The sequence below is a fragment of the Cyprinodon variegatus genome, unplaced genomic scaffold, assembly GCF_000732505.1.
Source record: "Cyprinodon variegatus isolate N-32 unplaced genomic scaffold, C_variegatus-1.0 Scaffold30, whole genome shotgun sequence".
Lineage (NCBI taxonomy): Eukaryota > Metazoa > Chordata > Actinopteri > Cyprinodontiformes > Cyprinodontidae > Cyprinodon > Cyprinodon variegatus.
This window is the reverse complement of record NW_015150483.1, coordinates 2,060,820-2,080,914: the sequence shown is the minus strand read 5'-3', so window position 1 is coordinate 2,080,914 and position 20,095 is coordinate 2,060,820. Positions and strand designations below refer to the sequence as shown.

General features: G+C 36.9%; 1 protein-coding gene across 1 annotated transcript in view; it reads left to right on the top strand.

Moving 5' to 3' along the window:
- p3h2 (prolyl 3-hydroxylase 2) overlaps positions 1-20,095 on the top strand; it is a 55,710-nt gene that overhangs the window by 32,579 nt on the left and 3,036 nt on the right. Inside the window, exons 2-9 of the mRNA XM_015399776.1 lie at positions 9,351-9,503; positions 10,465-10,654; positions 13,847-13,978; positions 14,974-15,101; positions 19,001-19,090; positions 19,448-19,488; positions 19,672-19,763; positions 19,854-19,981. Of these exons, the coding sequence (XP_015255262.1) occupies positions 9,351-9,503; positions 10,465-10,654; positions 13,847-13,978; positions 14,974-15,101; positions 19,001-19,090; positions 19,448-19,488; positions 19,672-19,763; positions 19,854-19,981 (954 nt within the window). The remainder of the gene's footprint in view (positions 1-9,350; positions 9,504-10,464; positions 10,655-13,846; positions 13,979-14,973; positions 15,102-19,000; positions 19,091-19,447; positions 19,489-19,671; positions 19,764-19,853; positions 19,982-20,095) is intronic.

Genomic DNA, 20,095 nt, shown 5'->3' with positions numbered 1-20,095 from the left:
GTAGCGTTTAGTTTGAGGCTTTATAGAGTGGACCAAACCAAAGCCTTGTTTTGGCTTAGAAAACAAGCATGGTCCACTCTATAAAGCCTCAAACTAAACGCTACTTCTAACATTTTGAATTGAAAAAGCTTTCTGGATTGGAAGCAAACATCTTCAAACTTGGAAACAAAGTCCAGTGGATTTTTTAAAACTTTTTTGGAAGTACACCAAGTAGACCAATTAGGTACAAACAATCTGACTCAGTATTCATGAATATAATTTCATTTGTGCAAAAAGCCTTAAGTATCATGTGATTTTGGTGTTTTTGTGGGAGTGTGTTTTTAGGCTAGTTTCATATAAATTCCAGTCGGCATGCTGTGAATCAGAAGCACTGGGTTTGTGTTATGTGACAGTATCCAGAATGTGCACCATGTTCATCGGGAACAAATGAAGACATCTAAACAGATTTCCCTTTATTCCTCTGTGGCTAGTTCATAATTGCCTCTAGAGGAAATGAACAATGCAAAAACTAAATATGAAAACATTATTTTTGAGGATAGATAATTGTTATAATAATCAGCTTGATTGTTGCTTCATAGTAGACATATCTGGTTATGTATACATTTTACAAACGGTGAGGCTCAATAGTCACTTTTTGAAAATAACCTATAGTTTTATACATACTTTTTATTAAATCCAATTTTTTATATATTGGTGTTTTTATTCATTTAGTGTAACATTTTGATTTCAAATGTAATCTTTCCATTATTTGTATGCTGATGCGAAAAATCAATCGTCTAGTTAAGAACTAGAAAAGCACTTGGAGAGATTAGACGTCTGCCATGGAACAAATTCTGACGCATGTTGTGATTTACACCTATAGCTATAACAAGCACATGATCTGGGTCATTACCAACTTTGAATGAATTGATTGTAGGCATGAGGTGCACCTTTTGTAACATTTACCTTAAAATTCTTTCATAAGCTTATAAATAAAGCACAGTGTATGTCTGCAGCCTCTGGTGTTTGCTCTGCTCTTAACTTCTTCATTTAGCAGCAGAACGAGACTTCGAGCGAGGCATGGCTCACCTTTCCTTTCATCATCTTCAGTATAATAATTCTGGATTTTTATTAGTCTGAAACTGTCAATAGTCACTGTTGCCACCCTCTGGTTTAGGGGGGAAACTGCATTTTACCCCAAATAATGTTAAAAAACAGTTTAGAAAAATCCTGCATCCAGATTATGATGCGGATCGTCACCAATTGTAATGGATTGTTTCTTGGAGTGAAGAGGAAGAATGGAATACATCAGGCCGAGTGTAATTAATCTGTATAATATCTTATGAATGAAATTCAATTTCTATAATATTCAAATTGATACGGAATTACCCTATAGTTTTTAAATTAATAAATTAATGAATCTAGTGTTTCAAATTCTGTGACCTGCAGAGTAAGGAAAAACACTGTTTATTTTAACTTTAAAAATATAGGTGTGTTTCATCAATTTTAATTTCTAGCATCAGTTAGCATTTCATCCCATTATGCACAGCCAGCAACGTAACATTAGAAATCACACAATAAACCAAGATATGATTAGGTGTTTAGTTAAGTCTTTATGATTTCTACATGCAATTTACCACAATAGTAGATTCAACCCCTGAAAAATATGGGTTTTAGTTTCAGTGTGTGTTTCAGTAAAACTCAGTTGATAAATCTTTTAAAAGATAACATTTCCAGTGTATCTGCCAACTGTGTTATCATCAATACTGATAAAAATAAGATTCCACTGACATGAATGCATTAGCTAATGTGCATGAGTATGAGAACAGACCATTTTGCAAAGAACAGTGTCTGCTTTCAATGGAAAAGTTTTCTTTTCCATTCCTCACTTCCATGCTTGACATATTCTAGACAAGTGCTCTGTTTCTCCCATGTTACTCATTACTGAGACTCTAAATTGATTTCAGAAATCAAAAAAACATTTTCTTTTCTTTTATGCTTGATCCTCTGGATGAACGCTGCCATGGTCTATCAGGGCTCAAAAATCCTAACCTTTTCCCCGTGCATAAGTCCTGCTCAGAATGGGTTCACACCAGTTTGCTTAGGATTTAACACTTAAACTCCAAATCATGCTCACTGTTTCTTGTTTTTCCTGACTGGCTGCCTTAGAGGGGAAGTGGGAAGATGAGTGTGGTCACACGTATGTGCGAAGCTCACCTTTGGCCCCTAAGTCTGACCGGAAAAGCTGTAAATGTGTCCTTCAAATGCAATGTTTCTTGTATTTTTTCCTCTGATACAGGAATTCCTGCCAATCTTTAAATCTTTAAGTGTATATAGTGTTAGAAACGATAGGATTTTCTATTGCGCAAGTTCTGCTCTTCTTGAGTTAATCACAGTTGATTTATGAGCTTTTTAAGCCCCTCATCATGGGATTTTGCAATAATTTGACAGCACTTAGCTCCATGGCACAAAACATCTGACTTTGTTTATATTTGGAAACAATAGCATCATAGTTTATTCTTCAGTCAAATATTTCTCACAGCCATAGAAAAATGTTTGCTATCACAATTGTAAGCTCAGATATAAGAATTGCGTCTATGATGCATTTAAGGGTCCTGCTCTCATCGAGTGAGGACTGCTGTGTGATGTTTTGCATTGTACAACAATAGAATAGATTAGATAATCCCTTTATTGTCCCACAATGGGGAAATTCTGGTGCAAAAATATTATAGGAAAAAATTGTCACACAACTTTGGGCCTTAGAAAATTTATAAGAATAACATAATAGTGAACAATTAAATGATAAACAATAAAATACTGTACTTTAAAGTTTTTTAACAATAGAAAGCTGTGCGTGTAAGTGTGTATATGTGTGAAAAGAGCTTTGGTGTGGATATGTTGATGGGAAACAGAAGATACAGCTTCCACATTTAGTATTTGGGTAATAAAATACATAAACCTTGGATTACAAGTGTATCATCAGTGCTTTTATGCTTTCGGTTGGCCTAATGTGTTTTACTTATTCACATGAGGGCTCCTAATCTCTCTCCTGCAGGGAAAACATCTGTTTCGGTTTATCCAGGCAAGTAAGAAGAATCCTGCTACCGGTATTGATAGTGTCCCCCACGTAGGCTCCAATTCCACTCTGTGTACACCTTTGGAGCACACTCACCAACCTCCACCAAAAAGGAGAGTGATAGAGTTGCTGTTTTCCAAACTTCTTGGATCCTTCAAAGTTTTCCACAGTTAAAAAAGGCACCTATATGTGAATGGAAGCTCTTGTGGAGTGAGATCAGAAGATTGTAGCTTAAATAAATAGTTGGTCAAGCATATCTGTTTTTAGAAATCTCTGGAAAAAAGGAGTGAATGTGTTGTCGTATTTTCAGCAGGAGGAAACAGGAGAAATGTGTTTTAAGAGGCGTCAAGGAAGACATTATGATCAATTTTCCACCCTGTCTGCACTACTTAAATCATACACACCTTGCACATACACACCTTGTGCATTTGTGGACTGATTCTGGTGACTTTTGCTTCTGTGGTGTCAGGTTGTCTAAGAATAGCCTCAGGAAGAAGGTTGTTTAGACTCTCATCAAACCCACCAAGTTTAAATAGGAACTCTGATGATATGCTGAGAGTAGCATGAGCAGTTATTTTCCCGTTGGGCCAGTTAATGTCAACCACAGGGCAGACAAGGCTGCAGATGTAAAAACAGCAGACCCTTATTAGCTCATAATAGAGAAAAACTGTGTTTTGATAGCTAATAGCTTCTGGATTGTGAGTGCCTGTTTCACTTTCTGGGCTGCAGGATATTGTGGTCAAGTCTGTTTGTTCTTTATGCCTCTTAATAAAAGTCAGCAGTTTCTAAACACAGAGTGGAGATTTGCTTTATTTTCCTACTGCAGTTTTCCTCTAAGTTTGCTCTTATCCTTTATGAATCCATTCATGTCTTCGTGTGACGAATGAATCAGCTATTTTGAAGAAACCTTAGGTAGTTTTTTTTTTTCCTCCAGTAATTCCTCAGAAACTTACCGTACAGGAGCAGTAGAAAGAGCTTAGTGTGCAGAGCTGTCAACGAGAACAGACAGGAATAGTGTAAGAGGTGGTTTGATGGGCAGAAAATTAAAGGAGGGGGAAAACGAACATCAAAGCTGGCTGCTGTAACCCATGACATCACTCTTTTCCTTCAGTAGCATGTGCTTAATGTGTTAACCTTGCTGTATTTAAAGGACACCTTGTCTTGTTGGCTGTTTTTTTTTTGACTTGGTTGGAAAAACTTCTGTTACATGTGAGATTGTGTGTTAGACTGGTCTAGCCAGCAAACCACAAAGGACATCTGGTTTAATCAGCTAAGATTGTAAAGTTAAAGAGCAGAAGTGTCTAAATATTTTGAGACATGGGCATGCATTAAAAATGGTGAGACTGGTGAAGTGTATTTGAAGGAGAACAATATGTACATTCTTATGATTGAATGCTGCTTTGTTCAGGCTCTAAAAGCAATACTTAGCAATTCCAGACTTGCTGGAATTAATCAAAAGTCTGACCGTGCTCCTTCCCGATAATTTAAACAGAAAGTGAGGTAGGAAGGTAATAAATAAACCGTTGTTGGTACCAGATCTGCTCGGGGCCCTGCTCTTTCTTGTGACATCATCATATGACAGCGCCACTCGGACAAACTGTATAGAAATAGTATTATTACTGGAGTCTCAACATTATTACCCATATTTGCTATTATTTTGTGTTTCATCAGCGATCTAAAGTACCCAAAAGTAGAAAACGATCATTGTCAGTCTTGAAGGAAAGTACTGCCTTCTAAGACAGACTGAGCTCTGCTATTTAACAAGGTGACACAAAAAGTATCTGCATATTTTTATTCTTTTTATTAAGATCTGAGGGCAGGGAACAAATGGAACGTTAAAAAAATTACTTTAGTAGAGATTTTAGACAAAGATAAACAGTTATATATATATTACAAAATATTGAAAACTAATTAAGTCATTTTTTTCTTAAAATAAATGTATTTTACTTGAATTAAGGTAGTAAATGAGACACTTTGCCAGTGGAACAAGACAATTTACATTTAAGATGTATTTAAGATACAAAACCAATTGCATTGTCTTATTTGTAGTGCATATTATCTAAATAATAATTGTCTTATTTTAAGAGTAGAAATACTCATTCCATTGGCAGATAATCGTATTTACCTACTTAAGACATTTGTACTTATTCCTAGATTCTTTTCCCATTGTATGCACAATTAATCAGATAATTTGTGATTTATCAATAAATTACTTGAACTCATTTAGCAATCAAATATATTTTAGTTAAACTGACCTATAAGGCATAAATGCTTTTACTGAAGGCCAAAACATCAATGGTGTTTCTAGGGTGCCAGCCCAGACCTGTCTAAATACCTTCAGGCAGAGGCCTGGTGGAGCATTTTAATATGCATTTAGCTTGGCACGACATCATGCCCACATCAAAAGTAGATTTTTTTCTAAATTGGCAGAACACTCCACATGAGCAAAGTAAAGGACTAGGGGCATTTATTTGCCTGTACAGGTGCGGCTTTAAAAGGATGTGGGAGGGTAAATGTAGTCATGCAGCACAAGATCCACATTATCCAAATGTGTTGGGAGATTTACTTTAAATGGCAGTGCTTTAGTAATTCAAATCTTGTGGATTGACGTAAAAATTAGCAGCAACTAAAATATTCCTGCTGTTGTGCCAGCGGCAATTACTCCTGACTGAAACATGCTTTTATTTTGGTTTAGAAAAGTTAAAACAACAGCTGTTTCTCTATATTACAATTGTATTAGAAAATATACATATAACAAAATCTAGGAATCTGTTTAAGGGATACTCTAAACTCATTATGGATGTTGGGTGTTTATCACATACAGAAAAATATTCCAACCCTTAGAGAATCACAAAGAAAGAATTAGGCAATTAGATATACAGATAATTTGGCGCTTGGACATCTGCAGAAAGCGCATATGATAGAATGGGCAGATTTACAAGAATAGAGATGAATAGCGATGGCCTGGACACAGGTGATGGACTGCAGATGAAGGAGGAAGGGAGTTAATTGGAGGAGAATGTTGATTGGGAAGGTGAAGGTGGGTTTCAGCTTGGTTTGAATGGAGACAGAACCACAATAAAGTGCTTATAAAGGAGAGTCTTGAATGCTATTTGCTGCAGAGGAGGTTTAGAGAGCAGAAGGTTGGCAGAAGTGGGTCCGGATCATGTGGCGGCAAATAAAGTTTGGCTGAGTCTTCCAGATAGTAAAATACAACCAGACTCAAAATAGTTTTTGTTAAAAACTAGCCCTGTCTGTTAATTATTCTTCTCCTAAACTATTAGTACTATGTCATCCGGACGTTATTCTATGGCTACTCTATTTGCTTTAATTGTATTTGAAGAACTTTATGATTTGACATTCCTTCTTAAATTAAGTTCACTCTTATAAAACCTAACAATAGTCATAAGACAGCTTGTAAAATAGCAGCCAAATGCATTAGCATTAATACACCAAGCAATGAACAGACTTTAGTGTTCGTTGTTCTGTTTTACAATCTAAATGTTTACAAGGTTTTGAAATCCTGTACACTTCTCGATGCTTCTTTGTACTCGGACCACACAAACACACCTTCACTCTCGACACTCTGCTTCCGTTGTTTACATCTCTTCTTTCTTCTACCTTCTTTACTAGTATGGCAGCTGGCTTTTTTACGTTTTGTGGATATAGCCTAAAAATCCATTCATTACCCTGATTTATATGCTACAAAAATAGCCCAGCTTTTATCTTGGACTCAGGTGTTTCATTAATATTTTGGATTAACTTTCCTTTTAGCACAAAAAGCCAAAACACAACCTTACTTTCTAAGAACTCCTTTTTTTTAATCTTACACAGAAATGCTTTTAGTTTAACAATTGAAACTGATTTCTATAGAAAGTTGTTGGAATAAGAATCTCCTTAGTAATTCTTCCTTTAAATGGGTCTAGACTCTCAATGAACCTAATTTCTTCTAATCCAATGTGCAATAGTCAGGTAAGAGTGACCCTTCTCTGGTGTTATTTGTTTTCCTTAAACGTCCAAATAGATTTTAACTTGAGGACCTGAGGCCTGGAAGTTCTGGCTCTGAAAGTGAAGTAATCTAGGAAAGAGCTTGACAATGCAGGGATATAAAATGAACAGGTAACCAAATGATCGATTATGCTCATTCATAAAGCAATGTTAAAGTAATAAAGATCAGATTTTCTGAATTTCTAAGCTACTATAATCCTCAGGCCAATGGGCAGTTTCTTGATGCATCCTTTTATTTTTATCTCCAAAGAAAAAGAAACGTACAAATCCCATCTTCTCTGTGGTTCTTGGAGAAAACCTGTGGTAAAAAGGACAAAGGAAACAACCCCATCCCTCTTAAAACTTACGCTGCTCTCATTCTTCCCTGCTTTTGGGTCAGTGTTGCTGGATCCTTTCCAGTTCCTAGCAGGTGATCCAGTCAGGAATGCATTCGACTCTGCCTCTCCCTTTGGCCTTTCAGGGCTAATCCAGCATGAGGCAGAGCCAACATTGTCTGACAGCAGTATTATTATTCAGTGTAAAGTGATATATATGTGGGAAGACAAGTTTCTGCTTTTTCGATAAGGGGGATCGAAATGACTTTGGTTTTACATCAACAGTATATGTGTGCACACATGTCTGTGGAAAAACATTCTCAACTTTTCCATGACAGGGATTTCCCTAATTCTGAATGAGTGTGAAAAATAATAGAAAAGGAACTGCCAAGTTTCCTACTGTACTGTACCAAGTGGCAAGTCAAAGTCTGCTTTCACCTCCAGCTGTTTGATTTTAATGCCCTTACAATCCCTGAATTCTCTTTCTTTGCTTCCTGCTCACAAATAAAGCTCTAACTAACCAAACCTGTATTTATTAATCATAATTCATAAGATTATGTTAGTTTTTGCGAATAATTTCCAACGTTAGTGAACAATATCATACAAGTCCCCCATATAGGGGAGTGGCGGCCCAGTGGTTAGGGCATAGAGCTTGGAATCCTGAGGTTGTGAGTTCCAGCCCCACTCCCACAGACTGCAGCTCTGGGTCCATTGACGCCCCATGATGGCAGCCCACTGCTCCCCAAGGGAATGGGTTAAATGCAGAGGTAAATTTATCCAATGTGAGATCAATAAAGTTCAATTATTATTAAGTCATAGAATGTAGATAACACTGAGCTGAGCTTTTTTTATGTTTTGACCTTAATTCAGTATAAGGTGCTTGTTTGCTCCAGATCATGTTCAGGCTTGAAAACTATGGTCTTGTCTGACACAAGGCAGAGATGATAGCATTTTTTTGTCTTTGTTGTTCTGACAAACAAAGAGGACAAAGACTGTTACTGTTCGCTCACTGTTGTACTCTTGATTGCTGATGAGGGAAGCTAGATTACAATCATGGATAATACTTGCTCGTGGAAAATAAGCCCTCAGAGCATGATTTCAAATCTTTAAACATGTTTTCTTTCACCATTGTAATGATTATAATGTGGAATCCTGGGATTTTTTTTTTTATCTATTCTTTATTAATATAAAGTTGCTATAAAAATGATAGACATCAGTATTTTTTTTTCAAGCCTCATACAATGCTGCTTTAGCTAAATTTAGGCTGTACTTGTGTTGATTGTTCTGATTTTCAGAGAATTAAAACATTATTCTCTTCAAGGTCTTTAAAATGCAAAGAATCAGCAGACTCTTCTTCTTACAAGCTTTTTACATTAATCAGACATCCATGTTAGATGCATGTCTTAGTAAGAAAATCTGAATAATGGGTTCAGGTTTTTTACTATACCCCCCTTTAACCCGCATCTGGGAACTTCATATGTTTTTGACTGTGAAGTAATTATTTATTATATTGGCCAAAGAAATGATGGCACTCTTTTCATAACAGGATGTGGATGGGAACAGTACAGCCTCCTAAATCTGCTCAGATTTCCTCTGTTAAAATGTGACAACGCTTGAAGTGTAGTCCAACTATCTATTTCTGCGTTTAACATATTTTTGTCAAGTGCATCTATTGCCAGATGGAGCTATAAAGAAATGTTGGCTTTTCTGTCAGTCTGTCCTCCCAGCAAAACCGTTCTACTGAGAGGCTTTGCTGTTTGAAATAAATATGAAACATAAATAGCAGAACAGCACAATCGACTGTGATGGAAAAGCCCTGATGATGCAGTTATGTTCTCTTTTTATCTATTTGAATTCAGCTTAAATGAGTTTGTGTGAATTTCTTGTGATTTAACCCAAAGTAAAGTCCCCCTTTACTGGATTAGTAATGGATTTTTTTTTTTTCCGTCTCTGCTTTTGTTTTTCTGTTTCAGCTGAAGATGCCTGAAAAGGCGGCGGCAGCGGCTCATACCTACTTCCAGGCCAATCCGGAACATGTGGAGATGGGCCAAAACCTTGAACAGTATAAAACTCAGCAGGGTGTAGAAGAAAACCACTTTGTGGACCAGGAAGCACGCCCCCACCAGGTGAAACTTATTTGTGAGACTTTCTTGCTAACATTGACCTTTTATTTGTAACATGTGGCATCTGATTTTAAAAGTGCAGCTGATGTTGATCTGCAAATTATCCATAGAGTTTTGAAGACGGATTACTAATTTAGGCCTTTTAGCAGTGACGCTGTGAATGCCTATGAGTTGTTGCTCCTTTACCTGCCTCTCCTGCCCCCCTTCTTCTCTTGGCAGTTTATTATTAGGCAAAACATTCCTCACACTATTTGAGTGTCTTACATCACAACTAAAACCCTTACTGTAATACATTTTAAAATAATGCTTTGTTTTCAAAACATTCTTTTCATCTTTAAAAGCCATTTTTGTATTTCTGTTCTTACCCTGATTCCCCAAAATGAAATCCAGGGTGATAGTTGTGTTAAAGGTATAGTGAAGGATTTTCACGAATTTTTGAAAAGACCCCCTCTCTCCACTTAAAAAAAAACTCTCATGCACAACCCTGTACCCGCTTCTCAGAGGGAATGCCTACTAAACGCGTGCGAAAGCGTACATGACCCCATTTCACCTCGAGGAGGTGAAGGTACCCATTGATAAGAGGGTTATTTGGATGGATTTCATCTCACCCATATTTATATATAAAAAGTTTCCCCGCAAATAAGACTATTGACACATAAAAAAAAAATATTAAAAAAGAACATCCTCCACTACACTTTTAAAAAGTTAAATAATCAGTAAATTCAGCTTAGTCTTGTGGGATTGCATAAAAGTTTTGTTCTGCCATTAAGTATCTTTTTGTGCTGAAATTAATTATTGCTAAAGGAAACTTTGACCCTCAGAAATCATGCAAACAATTTGCTAAAGACAATATGATCACAAGAAAATATCGAACCTTAAATGCAGAAAATTCAGAAACGAGGAATGTCTGAAGACTTGGAGCCTGAATCACTTCTTTTCCTTTCTTGTCGCTTCTCTTTGACAGCAATTATTTATGAGGGCAGTAAAGTTTTACGACAAACGCGACTATGAAGAAGCTGTGACTCTGTTTGAGGATGCTTTGGTGGAATACTACAGAGCTGATGTGGAGTGTCGGGCCCTGTGCCAGGGTCCACAAAAGTTTGAGGGCCACGATCACCTACGCTACCGTTACAGCCTACATGAAGTCGTGTCAGGTAAGACAGGAACACCTAAAAAAATTTATTAACAGGGACCTGAAGCAGCAAAGAAGGGTGGTTTGGTTTTGCTTTTTGAGACTGTATGACCTGTTTTTTTTTTTTTTTTATTTAAGGTGATCTATTGGTTAAAGTGGTTAAAATCTATAATAGTTGGGATAATAACTTTATACTTGGACTTGAAGATAGATATACCTTGTTAATAGTTTTGATTTGCAACAGAACAATAGATTCAGGCCAACTCAGAGTCTAGAAAAGCAGATGTTATGTTGGAAAATTTGCAGAATCAGTTATGCAGCAAGATGTCCTGTTATTGTTAGTAGTTTTTTTGAACTGACATCCAACCTCTGCTTCAATGTATTAAAAGCTTTGATTTATTTTCTATTTCAATTTCTTGCCATCATCACTGGTGTGTGACAGCTCTTTGAAATAATTTCTAGATCTCGTACGGTGCTTTCATAAGATGCAGTTTGGTTTGAATACATGAGAATAAAAGAATAATTAGAAAACACTGACAGTGCAGACTTTCACCAAGCAGCTTATAAAGAATCATATGAAAGATTCCTAAATCCAAAGATCCTGTAATCTGATTTATTGGGATCTTGGTTGGATGAAGCCATACCTGTTGTTTAAAACAACAGAGCAATCAATCCATGATTTGTTGATGATTGTTAATCTTGCTAACCAGCAAACCAACACTTCCAAAACTAAACAAAAAAGAACCTCCTTGGCTGAAGTAGTAAAAGCATAGTCCATAAAACTATTGTCAAAGCCAGTGTCAAAATAGACCAAAATGCTTCAGCTAGAACTTCTTTGAAATAAAAAGGTGTTAATTAATAAAAAGGTGTATATTATTTGCTCAACTGAAATTCATAACTGAAATTATCCGTCTTTGAAAGCTCTACTGACAATAACTAAACACTAAACAGCAATTTCCTCATACTATTCCTCTAATCTCCATTACAGATCAGTAGACTGTCGAGTTCCAGATGTGCATCTCTAAATAGAAGCACAATCAGTCATTACAGTTATAGCTGATGGATATGCAGTGATTTTATATATTTTTTTTTTTACATTTTAGCAGTTTGTGGGAAAGGGTGTGAGATTTACTGGCATACAGTAGCACATGACTGGCATATAGTAGCACGTAATCATAAAAGTTAAAGAAATGAAATCTAAATTGCGCCATAAATGTGTATTGTGTTTTCCCCAGTCAATATTTTTGTGAAAGAGCTGTAGGTCTCTAGCTTTGCGCATGTAGAGACTGATTTGTTGTTCACATTCTTCTTTGCTATATAGATCAAGTTCAGTCAGATTTATTTAAACAACGGATTAGTTGTTTTCACCCATCCGTTACTGCATGACTAAAGTTGTCCTCTGCACAGGTTTGCTGACTGACTTCTCCGTTTGGAGGTAAAGGATTGAACAGAGCTTTGTGGATGTTTAGAGCTTGGGACATTGTTTTATAACCTAAATTTAAATGCATATTAGTTCATGTGTTGTATACCTTTTTATGCTTTTTTATGATGCTTTTCTATATTTGTTCTCTAATATTCTCTAATAATCCTTTGGTGTAAAATATATCAACATTAAGAAAAATGCCAGGTGTATGAAGAGGGCTACATATGCAATAACTAGCTGGGCTATTGCCCTAACCCATTTATGTATATTTACTACCCATGCAAATGGCTTTATATTAATATTTAGGTGAACTCCAGCTTATCGTTTTAGGCCTTAACTATATAAAGGCAGAGTTTTTGTCCTTTCTTATAGCCCTGTCACACCTTGACATTTATTTAGCCAGCGTATGCTCCAGAATCTTCTAAAATGCTGGCATACGCTGAACTTTCTGCATATTTTTTCAATTATGGGCGTATGCATAGATTATTCGTAATGAGCCCAGAACCTATGACCAACGACAGCCTAACTTATGCATAATGCACGGCGTGTTAATGCCCATGAAATGTCACAAGCTTTTGTCCTGAGTGGGACAGCAATGCATCCCGGAGGCGCCCAGCATGCATACAGAGCACTAAACTTTCTCTAAACTTGGCAGTCATGGTATAAACGTAGCTCTGGTTATCTTCATAGACGTAGAACAGTTGACAATATCACAAAGTAAAACACTCTTTTTTTCTTTGAAAACCTTTGAAACCCAGTGTTTTCATTTTTCAATTCACAACATTCATTCCGTTAAACAAATTTTGGGCCCCTTGCCAGGTTAACTGTTGCAAAAGCTGCTGAAGTTGGTGTAAGTTTTGAGGGGATAAGATGCATAGACTTTTAATTTGATAGGATTTAGCCTCAGATGTCTATTTTAAATCCTGAGCTATGGGACCCTGTTGACCTCTGGAATTCACAAAGAATCCCAACTGTAGACTGTTTTTATTTGCCATGCATTTTCCCTTCTACTCTTAGCTTCACATGAACAAGTCTCATTAGCTCAAGTTTTTGCTGTTAGGAGTGTCTTGTTGACAAAAGTGAGGCCAATTTTGGGGGGAAAACAAAGCAAGTTTTTGTTCAGTAGCTTAATAGCTATCAAGAGTTTTCTGACTCTCTCATGTCTGGTCTGATTAAAATAATTTCCAAAAAAATCCAACTAGTTTTGTTTTGCTTTGAATGAAGGGATTATTTTCCATAGCACCACAACAGAAGAATTCTCAGTCATAATGTTTCTATGTGTAATAAAATATGGGTTTGTTAAAACAATCTCATGCTTGACTTGGATCAGAAAGGAAGGGATTTAACAGAGCTACTTCCAACTGTATAAGTTTGAATTTCTGTAATTGACCTGAATTGTGTTAGAGTCATGCATGACTCACGTTTGACCTCTGTTTCTCGGGAGCTCTTAAAGAAATTGAAACACATTACAGCTGGTCTGTCTGAGGAAAATTGTGCTGCAGCTGTTAAAAGAGTGACCTCACTGCGCATATATGTTAACAACACATTCAAACACTCATGCTGTTACTGCTGGTTGTCCTTAAAACCATGGCATAAGGAAATGATAAGTAAAGCAAGCGAAACCAAACACGTTTTTGGAAAAAAAGGATTCTCCAGATATTAATTCCTTATCAGTGGAAATTGTGAACTTTATTTTAATTTGCATTATAAGTAATGACTCATTCCCTTCTAAGAGGTCTTTTATTACATATCAGTAAAAGCCTGTTATCTTTGTTGATGCATTTGTTTCAGATCACTTCACTCAGGTGTTGCACTGCGAGCACGAGTGTGTCCGAGACCTGGCTACCCGTCCAGGCCGCCTTTCTCCCATGGAGAACTACCTGCCTCTTCATTATGATTACCTTCAGTTTGCCTATTTTAAAGGTAGAATGTTTATAGTCTTATACAGTTTTCTTGTTGTTTTTTATGAGTTAACCCAAATGCTGAATTAAGTGAATAAATGTTAGATTTGTCCATTCTCCATTTGAAGTCCTTGTGCATGTTTTTTTAAATGTAGAGATATGATCTAAAGGAGGATTATTACCTCAACAGTTCATGCATGCAGATACAAGCACTCAGGGTAACCGCAATAACATGCAGACAGCTTAAGTGATTTTGCTGAGGACTCCACCCAGCTTAGAAACAGTTTCTAAATATTTAGATTTTCAGAGATGTGTCTCCATGATTATGTGAATTTCTTTAAACAGTCTGGCAATCAGTTTTCAAGTTAAGGTTTGTGTGAGGATTTGATATTTGACAGCCCACATGGTCTTCAACTATAAAAATTTGTAAAAAGAGTAATCTGACCATAATGGTCACCATCGATTTGCTATGAAGAACCTGTTCTGCACTGCAGCCTCCGTCTGCTTTCTTCTCTGCAGCAGCATCATCAGTGGAAGTTTTAAATCACTCAGCACTGGTTTAGGGTACTTTATCTGTTTCAGTTGCCAGTAAATCCTTACAAATATGTTTCTATTTGAGCTCAAATCTCCGTAAATCTGTAAACTGCAGCTGACAGCAACAAATTGATTGCTTCAGCTGAAAGGGAAAGTCCTGCATTAACCTTTCACCTTTACAGCAGAGTAAAGAATGTTTGCACCTAGCAGAAACACACAACTAAAAGGTCCCCAGTTCCAGATTTATGTGTTACGAAACAGTTAAAATGTGCATGCCTTTCCAAGGGAAAAAATGGCCATGCAGTAGCCAGTCTTTTGAAACAATTAATTGACATGAAGAAGCAAACATTTTTTCCCTCACAAATCAGTACTCAGCTTTAGCTAATCTATAATATGATATTACCAATCGGTGGTAATATATGTAATATAGTAAGATCACAAACTTCAAACTGCTCTCAACTCTGTTATGTTTTATTTCTGCAGTCAACAGGCTGGAGGGGGCGCTCCAGTGCGCTCTGACCTACCTCTTGTTTCACAAGGGAGATGAATTCATGACGGACAATGTGGAATTCTACAGAGAAATCCTGGGACACGACGGCCATCCACGAGAGGTCAGAAATTTGCTGTTACAGTAGTTAGTCTCATTATTCAACTCTGGATACAGTTAGTAAAATAGACTGGCTGGCTATGAGGCTCTAAGGTTTGGATTTGATGGAAAATGTTCTGCAGATGGGATTTTTGGCTTCAAAGATCAGTTTTATGGTGGGTATGTTAAAAATAAACATGGGTCATTGTTACCGGCTGGAGAAACATAAAATAAGTTAAGTCAGTTTGTAAAGGAAAGGATTCAAGGAAGAGCTGCAATGATGGGCAGGTAAATATTAATAAATTCTAATAATGTCCATCCATCGCTTGTCTATACCAGCTTCTCTAGGCAGGGAGCTGGGACTTATGCTTGAGCTGTCATTGTTTGAGAGGCTTTGTACATCATGTACAGGTCCTCAGCCATCACAGGGGAACACAGAGACACAGAACAGACAGCCATGCAAACTCTCTCACATCTAAGGATACAATGGAGATCAGTTAAAGGTATAATGGCGAATTTTCACAAGTTTTTGAAAATACACACCCTCTCCACTTTAAAAGAAAATGCACTTACACAACTCTGTACCCGCCCCCAAGAGGGAACGCCTATTGAAAGCGTGCAAGAGCATGCACGAGCCCATTTCTCCTTGTGCACACTCTGTTTAAAAGTTGCTGTTTGCATCACTCGTACAAGCTTACTTTCCATGTCAGACTCACCACCGTTAAGTGAAAATAGGCGGCCTTATGTAAACATATCACCAGAATGATTGACAATTAGGAGGACCACTTAATTTGATGATCCACCCGGGAAAAGAACATCCTCCACTATACCTTTATTCTAAGAACTAATACTCGTTTCTTTGGGCTGGTGAAGGAGTACCCTGAAAGAACCAACAAATGGACGTGGAACAAACACAGACAGCAGGCTATGGTTTGACTCCTTGATCTTCTTTCTACAAGGCTGAAATTTTAATTAGAACGTCAGCAATAATAATTTTTTTTTTGTGAAATTGATTACCAACTTTATATCAATAAATAGAAAACTCATGTGCAGAAGTAAAGACAGATTGATGTATTTTTATTGTTCATCTCTGTTCATTGCAATGGCTTACAGCATCTGAAACCCTAAAATACAATTTCTTAGAAAATTAGCAGATAAAAAAAAAACATCCTTATAAAATTTGGCAGCAGAGGGAACTTGAATTCCTCTATAAGGTCCTGATAGAAAACTGTACTGACTTTAGACTTGATGGAAATCAGCGAGCCATCACTGGTAAATGATATGTCTCCACAAATGATCTCAGACTGTGGAGACTCCACCCTGGACTTCAAGCAGCTTGGCCTCTGCCTCTCACCATCTGAAAACTGGACTTTGGAAAACTGTCCCGTCAAGGGTTTTACAACACATATTACCATCACAATATTTGTGTGACCATTGCTAGTATTGCAAAGATATGCCGGGAAATAATTGAAATAAATTTTACTTTTCATACGGCTCTTCTGTATATTCAAATAGACTTTCATGCTGTTATTGTAATGTATGATGTCCAAAACCACTAAAATTATTTAATTTATTATTGAGCCAATAATGCAAAAATTGAAAATTGTATATAAAAGGGTAAATGGTCATGCAGGTGTTTTGGTTAACTTGGACCTCCAAGCAGCAACAATTAAACTCTGCTTTAATGTATTGCTAATATGGATGTGAGTACGCAATTAGTTCAAATACAGGCCACCTGAAAAGCTCAGCTATGATCTAAAAGCAGATGTTGTGGCGTTACAGGAGCTCCTTAAACCAACACCAAAGTAAATGGTCACATTAAAAAGGCACATTTAATGATCAGAGATCTAACTTGAAATAGTTATTAAAAAATATAATGACGGCTAAATCGAAGAAATGTGTCCACTCGGACATATCTACCAAAATAGATTATGTAACACAATTTTCCAAAAGATAAACTTTATTTATATCCAACCATTTTCTTTAGTGAATTTATAAGAGAATCCCAGACTCGCCGAGTCATTCACAGATGAGTTTACCATTACTATTCTAGGAAGAAGTAAATGGTTGAATTATTCAGCTTAGTAAGTAACAGCACTGAGACTATTGTTAGAAATTAACACATGCAGGCATTGGAATAATGAACCAACAATAGGCCCGTAAGCAACATTATCTGGGTGGGCCCCATACGAACTACAACAACCCCCGACCTAGTCCACAATTGCGTAGGGGGCCAACTAGATGTCAGTGACGGGGCCCCTAAGAGGTTGCAACTGCAGTCTCTGCTTACTGATATTTACGCCATTGCATGCAGGTAAATTACATAATCAGCAAGTCCTCTTATTTTTCCTTAAAAACCTTAGAAAATAAAGATAAATGATTGCTAGATCCACAAATCATCCTCAAAATCCAGAAATCTGCTCTCCTCTATTGAAGACAGACTGGAAAAAGGCCCTGACTATGCTCCAACCCAGAAAGACAAAAGGCAAATAAAGATGTTGTTCAAGAGAAAGTCTGACAACCTTTGTAAAAACCTCACGACTCAGCAGGAGTTAAAGGTTTTCAAAAGGAGCCACTGCCTGGGGGGTCATCAGAGCCTTTAACTAAACAATCCTCAGCAACTGCCTACCAAAATATTTTGTCCCCTCTTCCTAGAAAAAGCCTGTTGCTCATTAGAGCAGGCAAAGTGTCCAGCAGCATATCTGACTGCCTGGCTAACATTTACAGTAGTTGATATTAGCATCCTGGAGGATAATGTGTTATTTTTAGTCCTAGCTTTTATTTTTCCCATTTTTTTCACCTCTTGTCAGTTTAAAGCACAATGGTTGGTCTCTAGCTTGCTTCCTCCTGTGCATTCTCTCCGTTCTGCCTCTGGGAGCTCATTTGTAGGATGTCAGTACCTGGCTCAACATGCCTCCCCGGCCAAAGGTCCTGTTTTGGAAAAGAAGGGAGAGGGAGAGCCTGCTTAAAGTTTCCATCTTCAAGCTGTTTTTCAAAAACTGATGAAAGAGATCAGTGCTGCAGGCTGCTTTGTAACGCTCTTCTGAGCGAAGCTTCATTCGCTCTTAAAGATATGAAGATGTAAAACCTTTAACAGTCCTTTTAGACATATGGAAACATCTGTGTGTATTCTTGTTTTAAATTATATAAAAATAAGATGTGTTTTTTGTTTTAACCCTTAATTCTGTTGTCCTTTCTTTGCCACAATATATATAAATGTCATTTAGGCACTACGGAATTAGCCTGACGTAGTCCTACTCAATTCAAACGTTGTGGGCGGGACTAAGTTCGGAATGGCACCCAGGCTACTAAGGAATATCTTTGTGTAGCCGTTTTTTCTCATTTTCGATGAAAAAGTATTTTCCACATATTGTGATGATTAGTGTGATTCCCTGCAGTCTTTTTTGGCTAGATACGGTACAGCTGGAACTGGGTTAAAGGTTACAGCTAGTAAGGCAGTTTTATAGCAAAGCAGAATGTTAAACATGCAATTACTGATATTTAGGAAAACATATCAACTGCTGCTCTCATTGAACCAAAAGTTAGGAAAAAGGTAATCCACCCTAATGATACCTTCAGTTTTGGGGATTTTCCAACATCATCATGTAGGACAAAATTGTTGTTTTTTCCAATGTCCCAAACTGTTTTTTTTAGAATCATTCTTTTAAATAAACTCTTATTAACATTGACAACATGTGAGCTTAATTCCAGCTGCTGTTAAAGTACAACTATCTTTACTTTAATATTTGCCATGACACTTGTCTTTGTTAAGATTTCATAACTTTGAAGCATTTAAGTTATTGCCTTAAATATACATTAAAAAAGAGAGCATAGATAGTGATAAATTAAAAGTCTTGAATGGCATATCTGTAAGAGTATCATAAAACTTCTAATGAGATATTGCTGATTTTTGTTTCTCCTTAGGAAGCAAAACGATACCTTACGAGACACCAACTGGAATTGGATCTCCTTGTCATGGGAAGCAAGATAATGGGTGTTGACTTCTCTGAAGGGGTGAGTTCATTTGACTCCTATAGTGTGGTTTGATTATTTGCACGTTTTTGGATTTTTAAAGCAAATTGTGAGAATATGCCAGCTCTAAAAGAGCGATTCTGCTAAGACATGAAACATGCTGTCTGTATGTCTTGTTCTTGTTTATGTGTGAAGCAACAGGTGTCTGGCAGAGCCTCAGAGCTCCACTGTATCTGCAGACACCAGCACCACCTTATGGTCATAATGAGATATTTTACATGCAACAAAAACTAGCAACCAAACAGGGTTTTTCATATATATATATATATATCCAGCAATGTTTGTGAAGCAGTGCTTAAAGTCAGACTACTCAAAGGTTTCAATTTGTCTTTTATACAGAATTACTGGAGTACCACAGGAGGAAGAGATGATTCCAACAGGTAGGTTGTAATAAAACCCAAAACACTTATTTTAGAGTATTATTTGAAGGTTGTTGTTTTTTTCTGTATCAGTTTAAGGATTTATAGCTTCATCATATAAAAGTAAAAGTAATAATATGGCTTTTAATTTCGCTTTAGGTTAAATAAAGTATATTTGAACTGAATGAATTGGTGTCTCCACAGGATTCCCTCTGGCACAGATGGTTGGATAGAGTACGTTCCCATCACAGAGAAGAAAAATATCACTGTCATTGTTTCACAGCAGCTTAAAGAGGGTAAGCCAGTGAAAAGCTGTTACTTGAAATGGATGGACATGAGAATCAAAGAAGTGATGAGATTTAATTTGTGTTTGCCTGTGTGTGCAGGTGGCCCCTTGCTATACGACAGTGTGGAGCTGGTGCAGAACTCTCTGGATTTAAACGGCACACAGCGGGTCCTCCTCGATCATGTTATATCTGAGGAGGAATGTGCAGAGCTCAGAAACCTGGCACATGTAAGTACATCATTAATTTATTAAATAAACTATATTCTAAAGTATAAGCCAAAATATTTTTGTTGGTTGAGTAGAGAAGAACAATATCTGAAACCCTCTTTTGACTTTATTTCC